At 57.2% G+C, this 16888-nt stretch overlaps 1 protein-coding gene across 2 annotated transcripts in view; it reads right to left on the reverse strand.

Moving 5' to 3' along the window:
* Nucleotides 1-4922: 4922 nt before the first annotated feature.
* The window catches only part of REXO1 (RNA exonuclease 1 homolog), a 38998-nt gene continuing 27032 nt past the window's right edge, over nt 4923-16888 (reverse strand). For both annotated transcript variants that reach the window (XM_086767056.1, XM_086767057.1), the window contains exons 10-16: nt 16100-16213; nt 15404-15477; nt 11357-11467; nt 9964-10079; nt 9662-9800; nt 7600-7720; nt 4923-7111 (exon numbers count right to left, since the gene is read on the reverse strand). In XM_086767056.1, the coding sequence (XP_086623182.1) occupies nt 7023-7111; nt 7600-7720; nt 9662-9800; nt 9964-10079; nt 11357-11467; nt 15404-15477; nt 16100-16213 (764 nt within the window). In that variant the 3' untranslated portion in view covers nt 4923-7022. The remainder of the gene's footprint in view (nt 7112-7599; nt 7721-9661; nt 9801-9963; nt 10080-11356; nt 11468-15403; nt 15478-16099; nt 16214-16888) is intronic.

Below are 16888 nucleotides of genomic sequence, written 5' to 3' on the forward strand. Positions count from 1 at the left end.
GAACCCACGGGACGTTCCTCCAGCTCAACGCTGGGACGAACTGACCGGTCCACCCAGGAACGTCCCATTCCGCAGCCACACGGCACTGCTGGCTGCCTACAAGCCCCAAAGCGGGGCTTTCTCACCCCAAACCCGTAGTTTTAGGCCGGCGGCGGTTCTCCTGGCACCAACAAACCGGTTTTAAGCAGGAACGGGCGCCGCGCCATGAGGGTTTGCCCCGGGTTAGCGAAACACGCGGAGATTTGTGTCGGGCGCTGATCCCACAGGGTTTCTGTGGCGGTTTTGTTTCTGAAATCTCCGGATAAATGTCGCAGCGTTGCTCGGCACAGGAATTAGCGAGACGTATTGGGTTCCCTGGCAGCGCCCAGGAGGCCCAGCACAGCCCGCGTCCGCAGCCACAGGGCTTCTGGTCACCTCTCTACCCCCCCGCCTCCCACCAGAGCTAAAAAAAAAAGGGGGGACGGGACCAATGTGACCCCCATCCCTAGGCGGGGCTGGCGGGCGCTGCCGTACCCAACCTTGTGAGCCCCCCAGCCACCCCGGGGACCACCCTGCCGCTGCCTCTGCCATCGCCCCCATCACGACGGCCATCGGCGACACCGGCCCGGTGAGCGGGCGGGTGGGTGGGTGCCAGCTCATGCCTCCTCCTGCCCTCGTCATGCCGGAAACGCCCCCGCGCTCCAGCCGGGTGGATCACGCCTCATTAAATCCTCTCTGAGATTTTTTCCCCGGCGCTGAGGACGTGCCCGGCCTGCGTGTTTCCCTGTCTTTCCATCTGCTTTGATGCGACTCCAGGTGAAAAGGCAGCTCCCGTGTCCCCCATACCGAAACGCTCCTCCGTGCCCGGCATCCAACTGCAGCGGGGGGGCTGCGCTGGGGTCCCCCAGATCTCCCTGGGGAGAGATGTCGCTCCCAGGAGAGCCCCAGCTGGGACCACTGGGGTCCCAGTCGGCACCCACGGGTGCCCCAAAGCAAGGAGGAGGAGGATGGCAACTCTTGGTGGGGCAGGGGGGGCACCACCCTGCCACGCTCTCCGCCCCCCCCTCCGGGTCCCCATACCTGCACCGATCCTGCCCACAGCCCCGGGTGACTGCCAAGCTCCTGCCAGCGCCACGGCAAGCGGGACTGCTGCCACCCGTCCTGCCCCACGCAGTGACTGCAGGGACAACCCACGCCACACCTCCAGCCCCGGCAGGGACCTGCCCGTCCTGCCCTCCTGGCTGCCAGCCGCTCCCTGCCCGCTGCCAGGGCACCCCCCGCTCCCCCTCCTCGCTGGCACCCGGGCACGGCTCTGAAACTTGCCCTGATTTATCGTCTTGGCACGGCCCGGTGCAGAATAACCCCCAGCTGCTGCGGCAGGAGCCGTTCCCGTGGGATCTGCCAGGGGATGGGGACACGACGGTGTGGCCGCGGCGTCCCCGCCATCGTCTTGGGCGTGAGGCGGGTGGTCCCGAACTGGGGTCGAAGGCAATGGGTGGCCACGGGCATCCCCAGGGGCGTTGAGCTGCGGCCAGGGCTGAACTGGTTTCACTGGGGAGCACAGAGAGGCCCCGCCACAGTGGTCCTTCGTTAGCCGTCATTACCTTAACCGCTTGCTGCAATTAACCGCAGAAACCCAGGACGATGAACCAAGCGCTGGCCCCACAATCCATAAAGCGTTTACTGCGCGGCCACGAACAACTCACTCGGGGTCCAGAAGGGACGCGGCCGCGGTGCGTCCCCACGCGGTGCTGAGCGATGCCGGCCAGCACCCGACCCACGGCGGTGGGGGCGGATCGGGGGGCGCATCCCGCTCCTCGCTTCCTGAAGAATCTGGAGAAGAATCCTCGCCCAAGGGGCTGCTGCTGCGAGACGAGGCCACGCGCGCCCTCGTAAATCCTCGCCCAAAGGTGGCGGCGGGCGCCACGTGCCAATTCAGAATAACACCCGGCGGCTGCAGAGAGGGGTTCGGCTCAGCGGGAAGCGGGAGCCTCCGTCCTGGGCCATGGTGGCATCCGGCCGACCCCACCGGCAGCGACCTTTTGCATTTTCGCAGCCTCTTGACCATTCACATCAACCCAACCCCGCTCTCCGAACACAAGCGGGGTTTCTCCCGCCCCGCTCCGCGAGCCCATCACCTGCCCGTCGCGCCTGCTCTCCCCCGGCGGCTCCTCCACCACCGCGGTGATCCCTGGCAGCGCCCGCAGGGCCGACGCCTGCACCTGGAGCGGCATCCATGAGGAAATTCGACGTTTTGGCCCTCATCCGCCGATGCACGTGCAGTGCCGGAGCTCCGCAAAGACCCTCGGACGAAGGTGGCACCGCCGGGATGGGTCAGTGGCCGCTTGGGCGCAGCAGGGACGTGCCCAGGCCCCAAACCTCCACGTCCCCCCCAATTTTCGCAGCTGCTTGCTGCTTCCGGCAGCAGCGGGGCCAGATCCGGAGGAAGGAGGGGGGTTTCTACATCCCACCCTAGCGTCGTCCCTGCGGGGACATGTGGCTTTGAGCACCCGGGAACCGATAAAGCCGGCGGAGAAGGGCCGAGGTCACCCCGGCAACGGGCAAAGATGACACTTTTCCCAATCAATCGCCCTCTGCAATGAGCTGAACCCCCCCATCCTGTGCAATTAAACGAGTGCCGGGAGGCCGCGCACAGCCCCGATGCCGGGGCAGAGGATGCTCGTCCGGGCGCCGCCGTGACCGTCGCGGCAGAAGACCCCGCACCGGCCAGGTCCTGCGCGCGGCCTCCTGCGCTCGCAGGGAAGAGTTAAACCTCCGAGCCCGGTTTTTCACCTGTGCTCGTGGACCCAGGAGCTCCAGGTGCCCCGTTCCGAGCGGCCGAGCAGCCACAAAGCCCCGTTTGTTCAGAGAAAATAATAATAATCATAACTTAGAAATGCTTCCCCGCCAGCCAGGAGTTGTTTCCCAGGCTGGGAGCAGCCCCACGCGCAGCCCTCGGCCTCAAGCTCCCCGGGTCCCGTTAGCGCCCCAAACTTTGGTCCTGGCTCAGCCGCAGCAGACGCGATGGCGGGGGCCGCCGGTGTGCGAAGGACGGGCGGTGGGAAGGGGTGAGCGACGCCCTCAGCACCCAACACCCCAAAAGCTCACCCCAAAACCTGCACACCCAGTCGGCACCCGCGCCCTCCTCTTCCTCCTCCTCTGCTCCTGGCCCCCCTGGGCCGGGGGACAGCGCTGGGGAGGGGACAGCGTTGGTCACTGGTGGGGACTGGGTTTCTCACCCACCGCCAGCTCCTGCTCCCCAGTCTGGCCAGTTCCCCTCTCTCACTGGCGGCCGGAGGGTGCAGGCGGAGCTGGGTCCCTGCGACACCAGTGTCGCCCACCTCACCCTGCTCCGGATTTAGGGATCCCATGTCTGGATTGACCCGGCTCCAGCCAAGCGAAAGGCCGGAGCGAGGAGAAGCACGGGGGCTGTCACAAGGTCCCTGTCCCCATCGGTGGTGGCAGAAAGGCCCTCGCCGCGCCGATGTCACCACGTGAGGAACGTTCCTGCCTGTCTTCCTCGCCAGGAGACAACGCTGCAGGATGAGGCACAAACCCTGGCAGCAAACGCAGGGTTGCCTGTGATGAGCTGCCGGGTCTCAGGGTGGAAAAGGGACATGTAACGACCCCCAGGTGCCCAACTGGGACCCACGCAGTGGAGGCAAGAGCAGCGCACGGACCCTGCTCCCTGCGCCCTTGCACCGGACAAGCTCCGACAACGGCAGCAGGGACGCAGCGGGTGGCTGCGTGGGTGACAGCTCCGAGGACGCGGCCAGCCCAGTGGCACCGATTCACTGGGAAAGCGCTGGGGCTGGGATGGGAGCTGGCGGCTGTTTCCGCAGATCGATACGGGCACGCGGCGTGCGGGGACAGGGACCAAACCTCTGAGCTGCGGTGGAAATTGAGTTTTGTTTTTTTTTTTTTTCCAGCAAGCTCCTTTGCTTCACTCACCTCCCCAGAATTTCAGCTCACCCCCAGGGAGCTGGCTCTGCTGGTCTGGCCTCCCCAGCTGGGTTTTGGGAAGAAAGGGACTGGGATTACGGCTCGAGGGGGTCTCTCTGCTCCCCAAATTCAGCTGCAGCACCCCAAAGCCGAGGCAGCAGCCAGGGCACAGGCAGCGGCGACCCCCGGGGCTGCACTGTGGGTGGGAGGTGAAGCCACCCCGAAGGGACACAGGGCTCGGAGAACACAGAAGCCCCTTGCCGCGGTTTCTGTTGGCGATGCCCCGGCTCCGGCAGTGTCCCCGGGAATTGAGGGGCCTCCAAACCCGGAGCTGAACACGCACCTGCAGCACCAGCGTCCGTCTGTCCGCACCGCCGGCGCTGGGTGACGAGTGCCCACGGGGGACCAGGGCTCTCGCCACCCTCAAAATCCCACCCGCTTCAGCTTTTGACTCGGAGGAGACTCAGAGGGTCCTTTCCACCCTCCAGGCTCCAAAAAAAAAAAAAAAAAAACCAAAAACATCCCACAGGGACGGCACCCTGGGAGGGCAACGGCAGAGCTGGAGCAGAGAACGCAGCTCAGCTGTGACTTTGACAGCATCCTGAGCAACCGCTGCCACGGCCGAGCCATCACCGGCACGTGAAATAAAACACATTGCCAGTGAGGTCAGCTAACAGCCCGGGATTTTTTTATTTGAACTTTTTACCTTCACCTCTTCCTCCGTGCTGCGTCAGCTCTTCCGCTTGGCGCTGGCATCCCTGCCCCACCTGTGAGATCGATCTTGCATTCCTGCCCCAGCTCCGGGACGGAGGGGCGAGGAACGGGAACCTGCCCCGCTGCAGGGTCACCTTGCGAGGTTGCGGAGGAAATAACAGCGGGTGCCGGGTGAAGGGATGATCCGGGGAAGCCGGCCCGAGGCTCTCCCCGCCGCAGCAACGGCTCCGGCACCCGTCGGCCCTGATCAGCCGCAGGCAGAGCAGAGCCAGACTCAGGAGCGTGCGTCTAATCAACACCCTTTTATTAAAAACAGTTACAAAAAGTGACAGGTTACAATGGTTATGTACAACCCAAAAACCTCTCAGCAACCCCAAACCTCCGGTTTTACAGCGGTACGGTGCCAGGGGGTCCCATGCTTGCTCTGACCCGCGCCGCAAGCGCGGGTGGGAGCAGTCCACGTCCCCGCTGACCAACCTCCCCCCACGCGGCCCCCGCTCCAAATGCCTCAATTTTAGGGGGTTTCAGCTGAATTGTGGGGAAAGGGGCCGAGGTCCCCCAGTCTGGTGGGAGGAACGCGCCCTGCGGCCACGCTCTGCCTTCCCCAAGCGCAGGCGGTGGGAATAAGCCCAGCAAGCAGCTCCCCAGCAGGACACCAGCGCACTGGCTCCACGTTCGAAACACCACGGATTTTCCAGGGAAGGCAGCTGCTCCGAAGAGCTGGGACCACCCGTCGAGCAGCGGGGGAACCGGGAAGCAAGAGGCGGCTTTAAAACCTGATAGATCCAGGTTTGCTCCGTCGCCGCAGCCGGGGGTGAGGATAAAAACAGGGATAAAGAAGGGAAAGAGGCGGAAGCGGGGAAAAAAAGCTTCCTTCCCTGGCTGGGAAGCATTGAGCTTTGTCTCCGTCTCTCCCGCGGCCCGGGCAGGAACAGCGTTGTTCCCCGCGGGCGACGGGAGAGGGGCACAGGACAAGGTGGCCCCAAGCTGCTTCACGTGGAAGCTGCAGGGCAGGGAAGGAGGCGGCTGTGACGCTTGGCCAAGGCTGCGAGGAGAGCAGGATGCGCTGTGCCCTACTGCGGGAGCGGCGGGGAGCCGCACAGCCTGGAATTCGGGGTAACGACCAGGCTGGGAGCCTGTGCCACTGCTCGCCAGAGGAAATGCAGAAGGGTTTGGCAAGAGCAGGAGCCTTTCCAAATCTGGCGGCCCCAGGAGAGCCTGGCAGGCGCTGAAAGCCACATCCCTGCCTCCAAGGCCAGCAGCGGGACAGGCGGAGCCTCCCAGGGCTCACGTCTTCCCGAAACACCCACCACGTAAACGAGTTTAAAAGAATTATTTGTACCTATTGCTTTTGCTCCTGCCTGCATCGTCCCTGCTCTCAGGGACAGACGGGTGGGGGGTCCGGCAGCCTGCTGGGGGCCACGTTAGGTGCCATCGTTGCTGCACCTAGGAGCCCCTCAAAACCTTCACCGCTCCTCACAAGCTCGCCGGAGCCGTGCTGGAAGCTCCGGGTTGGGACAGCTCATCCTAAGCCGTACACGCCGCCTGCTTTTACCTCTGTCCTCCCCCGGCAGGCTGCAAGCTGCTGCTTGGCTCTGGGAGCCCAGTTTGTCCCAGTCCCGCCGTCCCTTGCCTCGCTGCGACACACACGGCTCCCGGAGCTCTGGGCGAGGTCTGACACTTGTGGCTTCTGCAGCTGTTGCAGAACCAGGATGCCGGCCCTCGCTGGAGAGATCACCGACCCCTGCTCTCGCAGACGGCCTCTCTCTCTCTCCCAGCTCTACAGCTCCGGCTTTCTCCTCCCCAGCCGGTCTGCACCAGGATCTCCTCCCAGACGGCCCAAGCCTCGGTTCTCCTCATCCCTCGCTTACCAGCTACACAATTCACTCACTTCCCAGCTTCCTGCCCAGCTTTCTTCCCTTTTCCCCCATCTCCAAACACAGCTTTGGAGTACAGAGGCGATTTAAGTTACATTTGGGAAAAAAAAAATAAAATAAAAATATCTACCTTTAACTGAACCAGCAAGATCCTTCTGCACGTATCCAACCTACCTCTAAAAAGCTTCTCCTGGCAACCAAGGAGTTCTCTCTGCTACTCAAAACCACCTTGCCATGCCTCCGAGGCAATCGTCGTACCACAGAATATTCCTCCGGCGACGTCAAGAGGATCTGAGAGCCACTTCCCGGAGCCAGGGCCCTGCGAGCAGCGAGCCGGTGGCGTTCGGCCGTGCCAGCAGCAGTTCCTGCAGTCCCATAGATACTTGCGAGCGCACGGGGAGTCCGGGGTAGCATGCTGCCGCGTACAGGTGGACAGTGTTACTCTGAGCGTTTATTGCACTGCTTCAAAGAGGTGGAGGAGGAAGAGGAGGGAGAGAGAGAAAGCGCAAGTCATCGTTTCACTTTAGCGTCTTCTTTGATCTTCCAGACCATCAGCTCCATGCAGGCTCTGGCGTCCTCGCTGGAGTCGTGGCCTTCCACTGGGGACAGAAAGACAAGGACAGCAGTTACCCCCTCAGCCCGCGCTGCTCTCCAGCCTGCCCCCCTTCCCTTGTTTAAATGAAGGCTGAAGCTCTGCTCAACCGCAGGCCCTCAGGCTGTGGAGCAGCTGATCAGAAAGGCCTCCAGTTTCCCTCGCTGGACATTTACAACGCACTCAAGGAAGACGGGAAGGAGCCTGCTGTGCTTCAAACAGAAAGGTCAACCTCAGTTTGGTAGGGAGAGAAGGGAGGGCATGCCGTGGCCTTGGCAGAGCGGCCTCTGCCTTCCCACACGGCTTCTCTGCTCCCCACTTAGCACGGAGGGAAGAGGCAAGCGCTGCTGGCCCATTCACAGCTACCGCAGGAAAAAAGAGATCAGGAGGAAGAGGGTGGGGCTTGGGGAGAGCAGAGGAAGACAAGCAGAGGGAGCCCACAGCCAGGTGGGATGGGAGACGAGACCCTCGCTCGCAGCTCCTCCCTGGGCTCACCGTTGTCCTGGATGATGCGCTTGAGGTAGTCTGCCATCAGTGTCCGGAGAGCCCGTTTGTAAGGCAAACCCAGCCGGTGGGGAAAGACGATCGCGGTGTCCACCACGGTGCCGTGGATGAGCTGGAGGGAGGAAGCAGGAAAGAAACACACTTATTTTCCCTCTCCCACAGGGACGGACACTCCTCAGGATTAACCAGGCTAGAGCAATCTCCTGGTCAGCCTCTCAGACTCGACGTAATGCTATCGCCAAGTGCCAACCCAACCAGTCTTGCAAGAGGCTCTGGGTGAAGCAAAGATGACTTCCCCGTAAAGGGCGCGTGCATCCGGGCTTCCCAGTGCTCTGCTGGCATGCCTGCCCTCAAAGCCCAGCCTAACTGCACGTTCGCAGCAGCAGGAATTCCGTGCTGATCCAGTTTGTGTAACTCAACCCGTAACACCCTGGCCTGGAGAAGCTGGCATACCTCAGAGCGTCTTTCCCAAGGGAAAACGAAGCCGAGGAACCAGCCGACCCCACAAAGCTCGCAACAGTCTTTCAACTGCTTCTCAACTGAAGTGCCAAGGATGTGCAAGTCAAAACTGTACCTAAGCCATCATACATCGCGCTGCTCCTACAGAAAAGGCCTGACCTTCAAGGTGGCAACCAACCTGAAAACCTTCAGCCTGTCAGCAATGAGTCAACAGGAAGTTTGTAACCGGCTTAGCAAGGATGAGGTGGGACACGGAGATCTCGTGCTGCTGGGAATAAGAATTGCCAAGAACACACGTTCACCGAGAGCTACAGGAACGTGAAGGCAGCTCCACATCATGAGCACAGGAGGAAAAGGCAAGGTCTAAGAGATAAACCCACACGCCTGGCCAGAAGACGGCTCTGCAAGCCTCGACAAAAGCTGCCCCCAATAATCCGGTCCCCTCATCTGCCTCCACTCTTCCCAGGCACCGGCTGATGTTGCGTGACAGTCTGTAACTTCGCCATTAACAGCTTCCCAGCTCCGTAAACGCCTGCGAACAGCTGCAGTTCAACAGCAACAACCTGCTACCCTCTTTGGAGAATAAAACCGCCAGCGTTATGGATAACCTCTGCTAGACCACAGCCAGGTCTGGCACCCGCCCAGGCGCAGCGATAATTAATTATGTAGATGAGGAAGATGGAGGAAACGGGATAATATAGCTTTAAATCAAAATGGAAGTGCTATCATCCATTAGCGAGATGTCAGCGTTACTGCCGCAGCCCTCAGACGTTACGGCCTGACACACGCTGCTCTATCGCTCTCGGCTTCGTTCTCTTGGCAGCGGCTGCGATGCCAAGAGAAAATCACAGCTCTAAGAGGCCAACACTGTCATCTCGTGGTGATGAAACTGTAAATAATTTTTTGATGATGATGATGAAAGGCTGGGATGAAGGGTGCCACGGAGAGGTAAAGCGCTCTGCAGGCATTAAAACCTCCTGCTTCCAAACTGCCGCCGTGAGCTGGCAGCCACAGCTGCTTCGGCAAAGAAGCTGCACGGTAAAGAACGGCTGGAGGAAGTTCACAGCCTAAAGACTCAGCTCCTGCCTGCCATGCACTTTCCTGGTGATGCTGGACAAGCCCCCAGGGATCTACGTTCAGGGTGCAAGGGGAGAGGACAGTCCACCCTCGCAGGAGAGCAGGGATGGCCAAGAGATGCGCAGGCGAGACTGACGCGGGACGGACAGGGAACGACAGAGATGAAGGTCAAACCAGCTTGGTCAACGCAACCCCACAAATCTCAGCAAACCGGGCAGAGACCCTCACTCAGAGAAATCAGGCACTTTAACACTCAAAGAGAAACCATGAGCGTTATCTCCAGACCAGGCTGGTCCTTCCAACCAGCCCCTCTTGAGAGGTCTGTCACCCTGGGCAGCAGCAGCCGCTAAAAGCTGGGGTGACACCATGAGTGATGCACAGGACCCACTCCCCTCGCTCTTCAACCGCAGACAGCTCAGAGACAAGACAGAGACTGTGTCCTCCTGGTTCTTGGAAAGAAACACTTGCAAGTGGGAGAGAACCAGAGAGAGATGGAAACGCAAGACACGCAAGTTACCTTTAGTGCAAATAAGTCGCTTTCCAAGCTGTGCCCTATCAATATGGTGTCTGCACTGAACATGTTCAGTAGGACGGCTTGGACATCGCGCAGGGTGATACTAGTGTTCTCCAGGTCCTCTTCTGTCACACCTGAGAACCTGCAGAGCAAGAGCAGAAAGGAGGATGTCCTTCACTAAAGGAACGCCTCAAGACCCAAAGCGTCTCAGCCATGAGGAAGCGGTGGGCATCGGAGTTTCAACAAGAGCTCCTAAGCTCCTCATGCTGAGCACAGACCTCTGACCCGAGGGGGACCACCCTTACCTGGTGTTGTAGTCCACCACCTTGGTGTCTGGTTTGACAAAGGTGTCGTACACCACTTTCAGGTCAGAGTTGATCACAGTTACTCTCGTTAGCTCCAATCCTTGCTTGGTGTAGCACTGCAAGCAACAGAGCAGACATGAAGACGAGCGCACGCCAACCACAGCACGGTAACAACGGAGCTGTTCACCGAAGCGCTGCAGCTCCCAGAACGCAGCACGTCTAGCGTAGCACAGCCAGCAAACGCTGCTCAGTATCAGCCAACCAGCTACAGCATGTGGTCCCCAAATGAAGCACGCAACTAATTAATGACAGCTAATTTAAATGTACAAGACAGTACTTGGGTACTTGGGCCCATCTTGTTCAATATCTTTATTGATGACCTAGACGAGGGGATTGAGTGTACCCTCAGTAAGTTTGCAGATGACACCAAGTTGAGTGGCGGTGTTGATCTGCCTGAGGGTAGGGAGGCCCTTCAGAGGGATCTGGATAGGCTGGATCGCTGGGCTGAGCTGAATGGCATGAGGTTCAACAAGGCCAAGTGTCGGGTCCTGCACTTTGGCCACAATAACCCCATGCAGCGCTATAGGCTCGGAGCTGAGTGGCTGGAGGACTGTGAAGAGGAAAGGGACCTGGGGGTGTTGGTTGATGCTCAGCTGAACATGAGCCGACAGTGTGCCCAGGTGGCCAAGAGGGCCAACGGCATCCTGGCCTGCATTAGAAATAGTGTGGCCAGCAGGAGCAGGGAGGTAATCATCCCCCTGTATTCGGCACTGGTGAGGCCGCACCTTGAGTACTTGTGTTCAGTTTTGGGCCCCTCACTACAAGAAAGACATTGAAGCCCTGGAACGTGTCCAGAGAAGGGCAACAAAGCTGGTGAGGGGTCTGGAGCACAAGTCTTATGAGGAGCAGCTGAGAGAGTTGGGATTGTTTAGTCTGGAGAAGAGGAGGCTCAGGGGAGACCTCATTGCACTCTATAGCTTCCTGAAGGCAGGTTGTGATGAGCCGGGGTTTGGCCTCTTCTTCCAGGCAACAAGCAGGACCCGAGGAAATGGCCACAAGTTGTACCAGAGGAGGTTTAGATTGGACTTGAGGAAAAACTTTTTCTCCCAAAGAGTGGTAAGGCACTGGAACGGCCTGCCCAGGGAGTGGTGGAGTCTCCGTCCCTGGCAGTGTTCAAGAGGCGGCTTGATGAGAAGCTACAGGATATGGTTTAGTAGCTGTGGCAGCAATGGTAGTGGGAAGACGGTTGGACTAGATGATCTTATAGGTCCCATCCAACCATGTGATTCTATGATTCTACGACAGAAGGGGAAGAAGATGGTAGGGAAACAGTTTTCCTTCAGCCGCTTGTATCGCACCCTCAGCCTTCCTCAAAAAGCCATCAGGGACTCACCATTTCACAGTCTAACGCGTAGATTCCAGGGTAGCCATCGGTCGTAGGCAACTTCTCAAAAGTCTTCACAAAGCCATCAAGGCTCTCCTTCCGCCCATCGTGGACATGTTGCTTAAAGGCAAAAAGAAAAGGACAACTGTTGATGGCAGGATCAAGAATCCAAAAAGTCCACATCGACAGAACCTCCTACTTAAACAAAAAGCATTTTTAACATCATTTCTAAATTTAATGGGGAATAAGTTTTGCCTATCTGTCAGTCTGAGAAGTTCACCGTAGTTGCAAACATGTGCAACCCCAATTCCAAAGCCAGATCAGGGCTTGTGGCATCGTATTGACAGCTCACACGGGAGCAACGCATCACACACCTAGGGACAAGCAGCTTTCAGCTTCCCATTCAGCGCAGAATTACTCAGAAAGGGTCACAGTGATCTAACTCCAGCTGCTGCTCCTGGTTTAGCTTGCGGCCAAGACGCGTCCGGGTGCAGGATGCTAATCCCAGACATCCCCACTGGAGCGTGAGCATAGACAGCACGAGAAACTGGTGTAACAAAGCACCAGAAAGTGTCAATGTGTGCAGAAAAATAAAAGCCACTGTATTCCAAAACCAGAGAGTTCGCAGACAAATAGGAGCTCCTGCCTACCAGCGCTCCAGTAGAGAGCATTTCCAACCACCCCTCCGTATCCTCAGCTAAAGCTCTGTGCTGGATTTTGTTGACCCTAGAAGAGGCCCCTGCGCTAGCAGGAAAACTCGAGGAGTGACTTCAGGAGTGGCTTAAGCCAACGCAAGACAAAGGCGCTGCTGCAACAGGCACTCCCGCCTCCTCTCCTCCGCAGCCACGGATCCCACCCGCCTTGGGCAGCCTGAAAGCCTTCTCTGCAGAGGGAGCTTGGAGCGGGATGACGGCACAGACACGGTTACCCGCACCACTGCGCCAGTGGGGAAGCGGGAACATCCCCGAGGGCAAGGCGAGGTAGCGACTGCCCTTTTGCCCACTGAGCATGGGTTTAGGTCAAATTCAACAGCTGCACCACGCCCGGGGTGACGCTCTCGCCCAGCTGGGTGTTTTTAAGTTTTGTCTGTTCCTGAACGTCAATGTATTTGCATTAAACCACAGCAGTGTGCATGCAGCCGCCTCCGTCGTGCTTCTCACAGATCCCACCCTACAAGGGATCAAACTGCGCTTGCTTGTCTCAGGATAGAAAGGTTGGGGAGATGACATGGGCAGTGGGATAGAGTGCACCCTCAGCAAGTTCACTAACAGCACCAGTGCCATCGACACGCTGGAGGGGAGGGATCCATCCAGAGGGACCTGGACAGGCTGGAGAGGTGGGGCCATGCAAACCTCATGAAGTTCAGCCAGGCCAAGTGCAAGGTCCTGCACCTGGGTCAGGGCAATCCCAGGCACAAATCCAGGCTGGGCAGAGAATGGATGGAGAGCAGCCCTGAGGAGAAGGACTTGGGGGTGCTGGTGAACAAGAGGCTCAACGTGAGCCGGCAATGCACCCTTGCAGCCCAGAAAGCCGACGGCATCCTGGGCTGCACCCCCAGCAGCGTGGGCAGCAGGGCGAGGGAGGGGATTCTGCCCCTCTGCTCTGGTGAGACCCCCCTGCAGTGCTGCATCCAGCTCTGGAGCCCCCAACATCAGAAGGACATGGACCAGTTGGAGAGGGTCCAGAGGAGGCCACGCAGATGATGAGAGGGCTGGAGCATCTCTGCTGTGAGGCCAGGCTGAGAGAGCTGGGGCTGTTCAGCCTGGAGAAGAGGAGGCTCCGGGGAGACCCGAGAGCGGCTCCCAGTGCCCAAAGGGGGCTGCAGGAAAGGTGGGGAGAGACTCTTCAGCAGGGCCTGGTGTGACAGGACGAGGGGTGATGGTTTCAAAGTAGAGGGAGGCAGATTCAGATTGGATATTAGGAAAAAAATTTTTACACTGAGGGTGGTGGAGCACTGGCCCAGGTTGCCCAGAGAGGTGGTGGATGCCCCATCCCTGGAAACGTTCCAGGCCAGGTTGGCCGGGGCTCTGAGCAACCTGATCTGGTTGGAGATGTCCCTGCTCCTGGCAGGGGGGTTGGACTGGGTGGGCTTTACAGGTCCCTTCCAACCCAAACCCTTCTGTGATTCCATGATTCTGAGGAACTGAAGCACTTGTAAAGCTGAAACCTGTGTGCAGAGGGATAACCAAAGCAAGGGTTTGCACGTTTTCCTGAACAAGTTGTTACTGGAGGCACAGTCAGAGCGCAGAGAACAGCATCCTTTGAAGTGAAAGAGGAGCTGGGCCAACACTGAGTCCAGTCTCTCCCTGTACCCAAAGCCAGCACTGCTCAGAGGCTGCATTCCTCAGCGCTTCCCTGGAGCAAGAGGCCACACTTCTCCATTCTGCATCTATGCCCACAAATCTGTTTTGCTAAAGAAACAGGCAGAGCAGATTACCTGGCCAACAGAGAGGAAATGTTTCTCCTTTGCAGCTTGCTCCCTTCCCTCCCTCTGTAATACAACAGAACTGGGCAGTGAAGAGAAAAAAAAATAAAATTGCTGTTTTTCTACAACTGTCCAATTCTTCCTTGCAGAGAGGAGGGCAGGGAAGTCGCTTCTGTTTTGCAGGCCAGGGAAAGAAGTAGACTGGGTTATCACAAAGAGCAGCAGCTCCAGACTCCTCCGCTCCTGGGGAGCGGTTGGCAGGAGCACGGCTCCGTTCTGCCATCTCCTGCCACACCGGCTAACTGCAGCACAATTCAGACATCTCTGAGGTATTTGGAAGGAAAAGACAACGGACATGCTTTTCTAACGGATCTGGCTACTCAGAACAATTTCTCAGGACAAATATCTGCTGTTTCCAACGCCCTCCTCCAAAGCTGAAAGGTACCATGCTCCCCAGCAGCCCAAACATCTCCATATCTCCCTGCACCCTCTCACTGTGAGCAGGCTGTGGGCTCCGACCTTAAATCCACCACAGGATGCTGCGAAATAGGATACTGAGAAAACCAGGAAAGCCAGAGCACGGTGATCTGTAGCAGCCCGATGACAGGGAGGCTGATGCGAAAGGATGCCTGAGCCCCGGAGCGCCAGCAGCAAGCTTCATTGAGTAAGAGGCTATTAGAGAGACTGTACGGCTCTTAAAAGTCCATGAGGTTTTATGGTCTACAACAGCCACGCAAAAACATGCAGAAAAGTCATGTTTTTATAGCCCAATCGATTTCTCACGGCTTCCCTGCTGGATGTTTTCGGGAATGCTGATTAAAAAGTGATCCTAATTTCACAGGAAAGAGGAGAAGGAGCAGCCTGCCCGATCCCATCCCTGCTTCAGGCTGTGCAGGGCAGCTTTTAGGATGCCCATACCAACAATTCTTCCTATTTCAACAAGGAAATGTTGTCTGTCTTGACCTTTGTCCCAGAATTCACTTCCTAGCTCCAGCTTACCTGCGCAAAGGTATCCCAGAAAGCGTTCAGCTCTATCAGAGTGCCAAAACTCCACTCCTGGAGAGGTTTTTCATTCTGCTTTCTAGTGCTGGGATCCCTTCCTCCCCTCCCTCCTCAAGAGAAGTAATATTTATAGGTGACAACAGGCTCCTTGGGAAGGTTCCTCCCCTTAATACAACAAAGCGCATGCAGTAAATGGAAAACTAAGAAAAGCAGAAAGTTGCCTTAGCACAGGCATCTGGGAAAGGCAAAAATGGGAAAAAAAATTTGGCACACTGTTGTCAAGGCCCTGAGATTGCTCCTTAAAAAATAAATTCCTTATTTCTCACTTCTTCAATGTTTCCCTAACGCTGTTTCCCTGTATCTCAGCTTTTGCTGGGCAGCTTCATCCGTCGGCATTTGCTTAGAACAAACGAAACCACCTCACTCCAGGCAGCTGAGCCTCCTCCTTCCTGCCAAACGCTGAATTTTGCACCTTTGCGTAGCAAAAGATATTGCAGAAGTACTTGTTTTCCCCCCTTGAGGGAAGCCACCGTTCTTCTAAAGGCTCAAGCAACGAGGACGCAGCCATCAGTGCCATACGCAGAGGAGAAGTGTCATTGAGAATAAAAAGGTGTTGCTCAATAACTTACTTTAGCAACCTGGCAGCCCGGTGAGCCCACAGCTCCTGAGCAGCAGCTGTAATGAGTTTCCCATCCACCCGGCACTGCAAGAGCAAGAGATAAGAGTCAAGAGAACAGTCCCGTTAACAAGAGACCTAAACTCACGTGCAGAGATATCCTGGGTGAGCACAGCAACAGTAACAGGTTAAACAAAAGGGAAAAATAAGTATGGGTTCACACGCAGCAATCTGAAGAGCCTAAGTCTCTCACACACAGCCAGACAAACTCCAGAAGCCACCTGGATGCATTGATGGAAAACCACAGCGGAGCTCTAACTAGGTTAGTGTCTTGCTGCAAATAAATTCAACCAAGACCAGCAAGCTCTCCTGGGCAGCGACAGATATCTAGTGCTTCCAACTCCACCTCCTAAACAGACTGTTTTTTTTTTTTTTTCAAAAGGCACGGGAAGGTTTGTTTTTCCTTTTCCTGTTTTTAAACTGCTCCAGCCCCAGGGTCACATTTTTGGGACCATACCACTACAAAGCAGCTCTTTGCGAGACTATTTCAGCAGCAGCAGAGCCACCCAGTGACAAAACCAGGAACTGTCCCAACCTGGGACGGTGACAAGCCCCAAAAATGTTCCACAGCAACTCAAACCCGAGGTGGACTCTGCGTTCAGAGCCAGAGCACAGCTAGCGTGCGACCGAGCTCTCGGAAGAGCTGTACCTCTCTGCTTGCGCAGCCTGCCCCAGTGATGCACGCACTCCTCTTTGCGGATGCAGTTTCCGGAGGCTGAGACCATGTACTCGGTGCCGCAGCGACAGCAAATCCTGCAGGAGGCTTTAAGAGAAGAGAGAAGCAAGAGTCAGGTCACTGGGAATCCTTCCCTTGTTAAATGTGGCCAGAGCACAAGTAAATCAGAATCATTCGAGCCCCACACACTAATGAAGGAACTTTTCCTGTCAAAAAGGATTCCAAATGTTTCAAACTCCCGTAAAGACGCAGCAATCCCTCTGAAAATGCCGTCCTGTAGCACTCCTCAGAGGCAAATGTAAGACTCCCTCTTGGTTTTGGTGCACAACATCAGCTCCAACAGTCTGCATCAACATCTGCTGCACTGTTTCTCCATCCACAGCAAATTCTGTTGTGCTCTAAGACAGTTATTTTAAGAAACGGGATAAATAAATCATTCTTTGGACATCTTAAGGATTCTCCAGCATCTAAAACCAGGAACGCTTACAGCCTGGCTCACCGAGCGGGCAGTTACGGACTTCCCTCTCCTGTCACCTGCGCGTGTACTGCCCGCAATTCAGAGAAGGGAGACGCAAAAAAACACAGTAAAGGAGTTGACTGTCACGCTTCTGATCTGCACCCAGTTCCCCGAGTTCCAGTGTGAACATTTAAGCTGCTAGCACATTGCTAGCTCTGCAGAACACCGGTCTAGACCATTTCTAGCTCTCTAGAAGAGGTCTAGACCATTTCTCTCCACCGACCACGGCCACAGCATTAACAGAC

This window comes from Chlamydotis macqueenii, chromosome 26 (assembly GCF_036417535.1).
Source record: "Chlamydotis macqueenii isolate bChlMac1 chromosome 26, bChlMac1.mat, whole genome shotgun sequence".
NCBI classification, from domain to species: Eukaryota; Metazoa; Chordata; class Aves; order Otidiformes; family Otididae; genus Chlamydotis; species Chlamydotis macqueenii.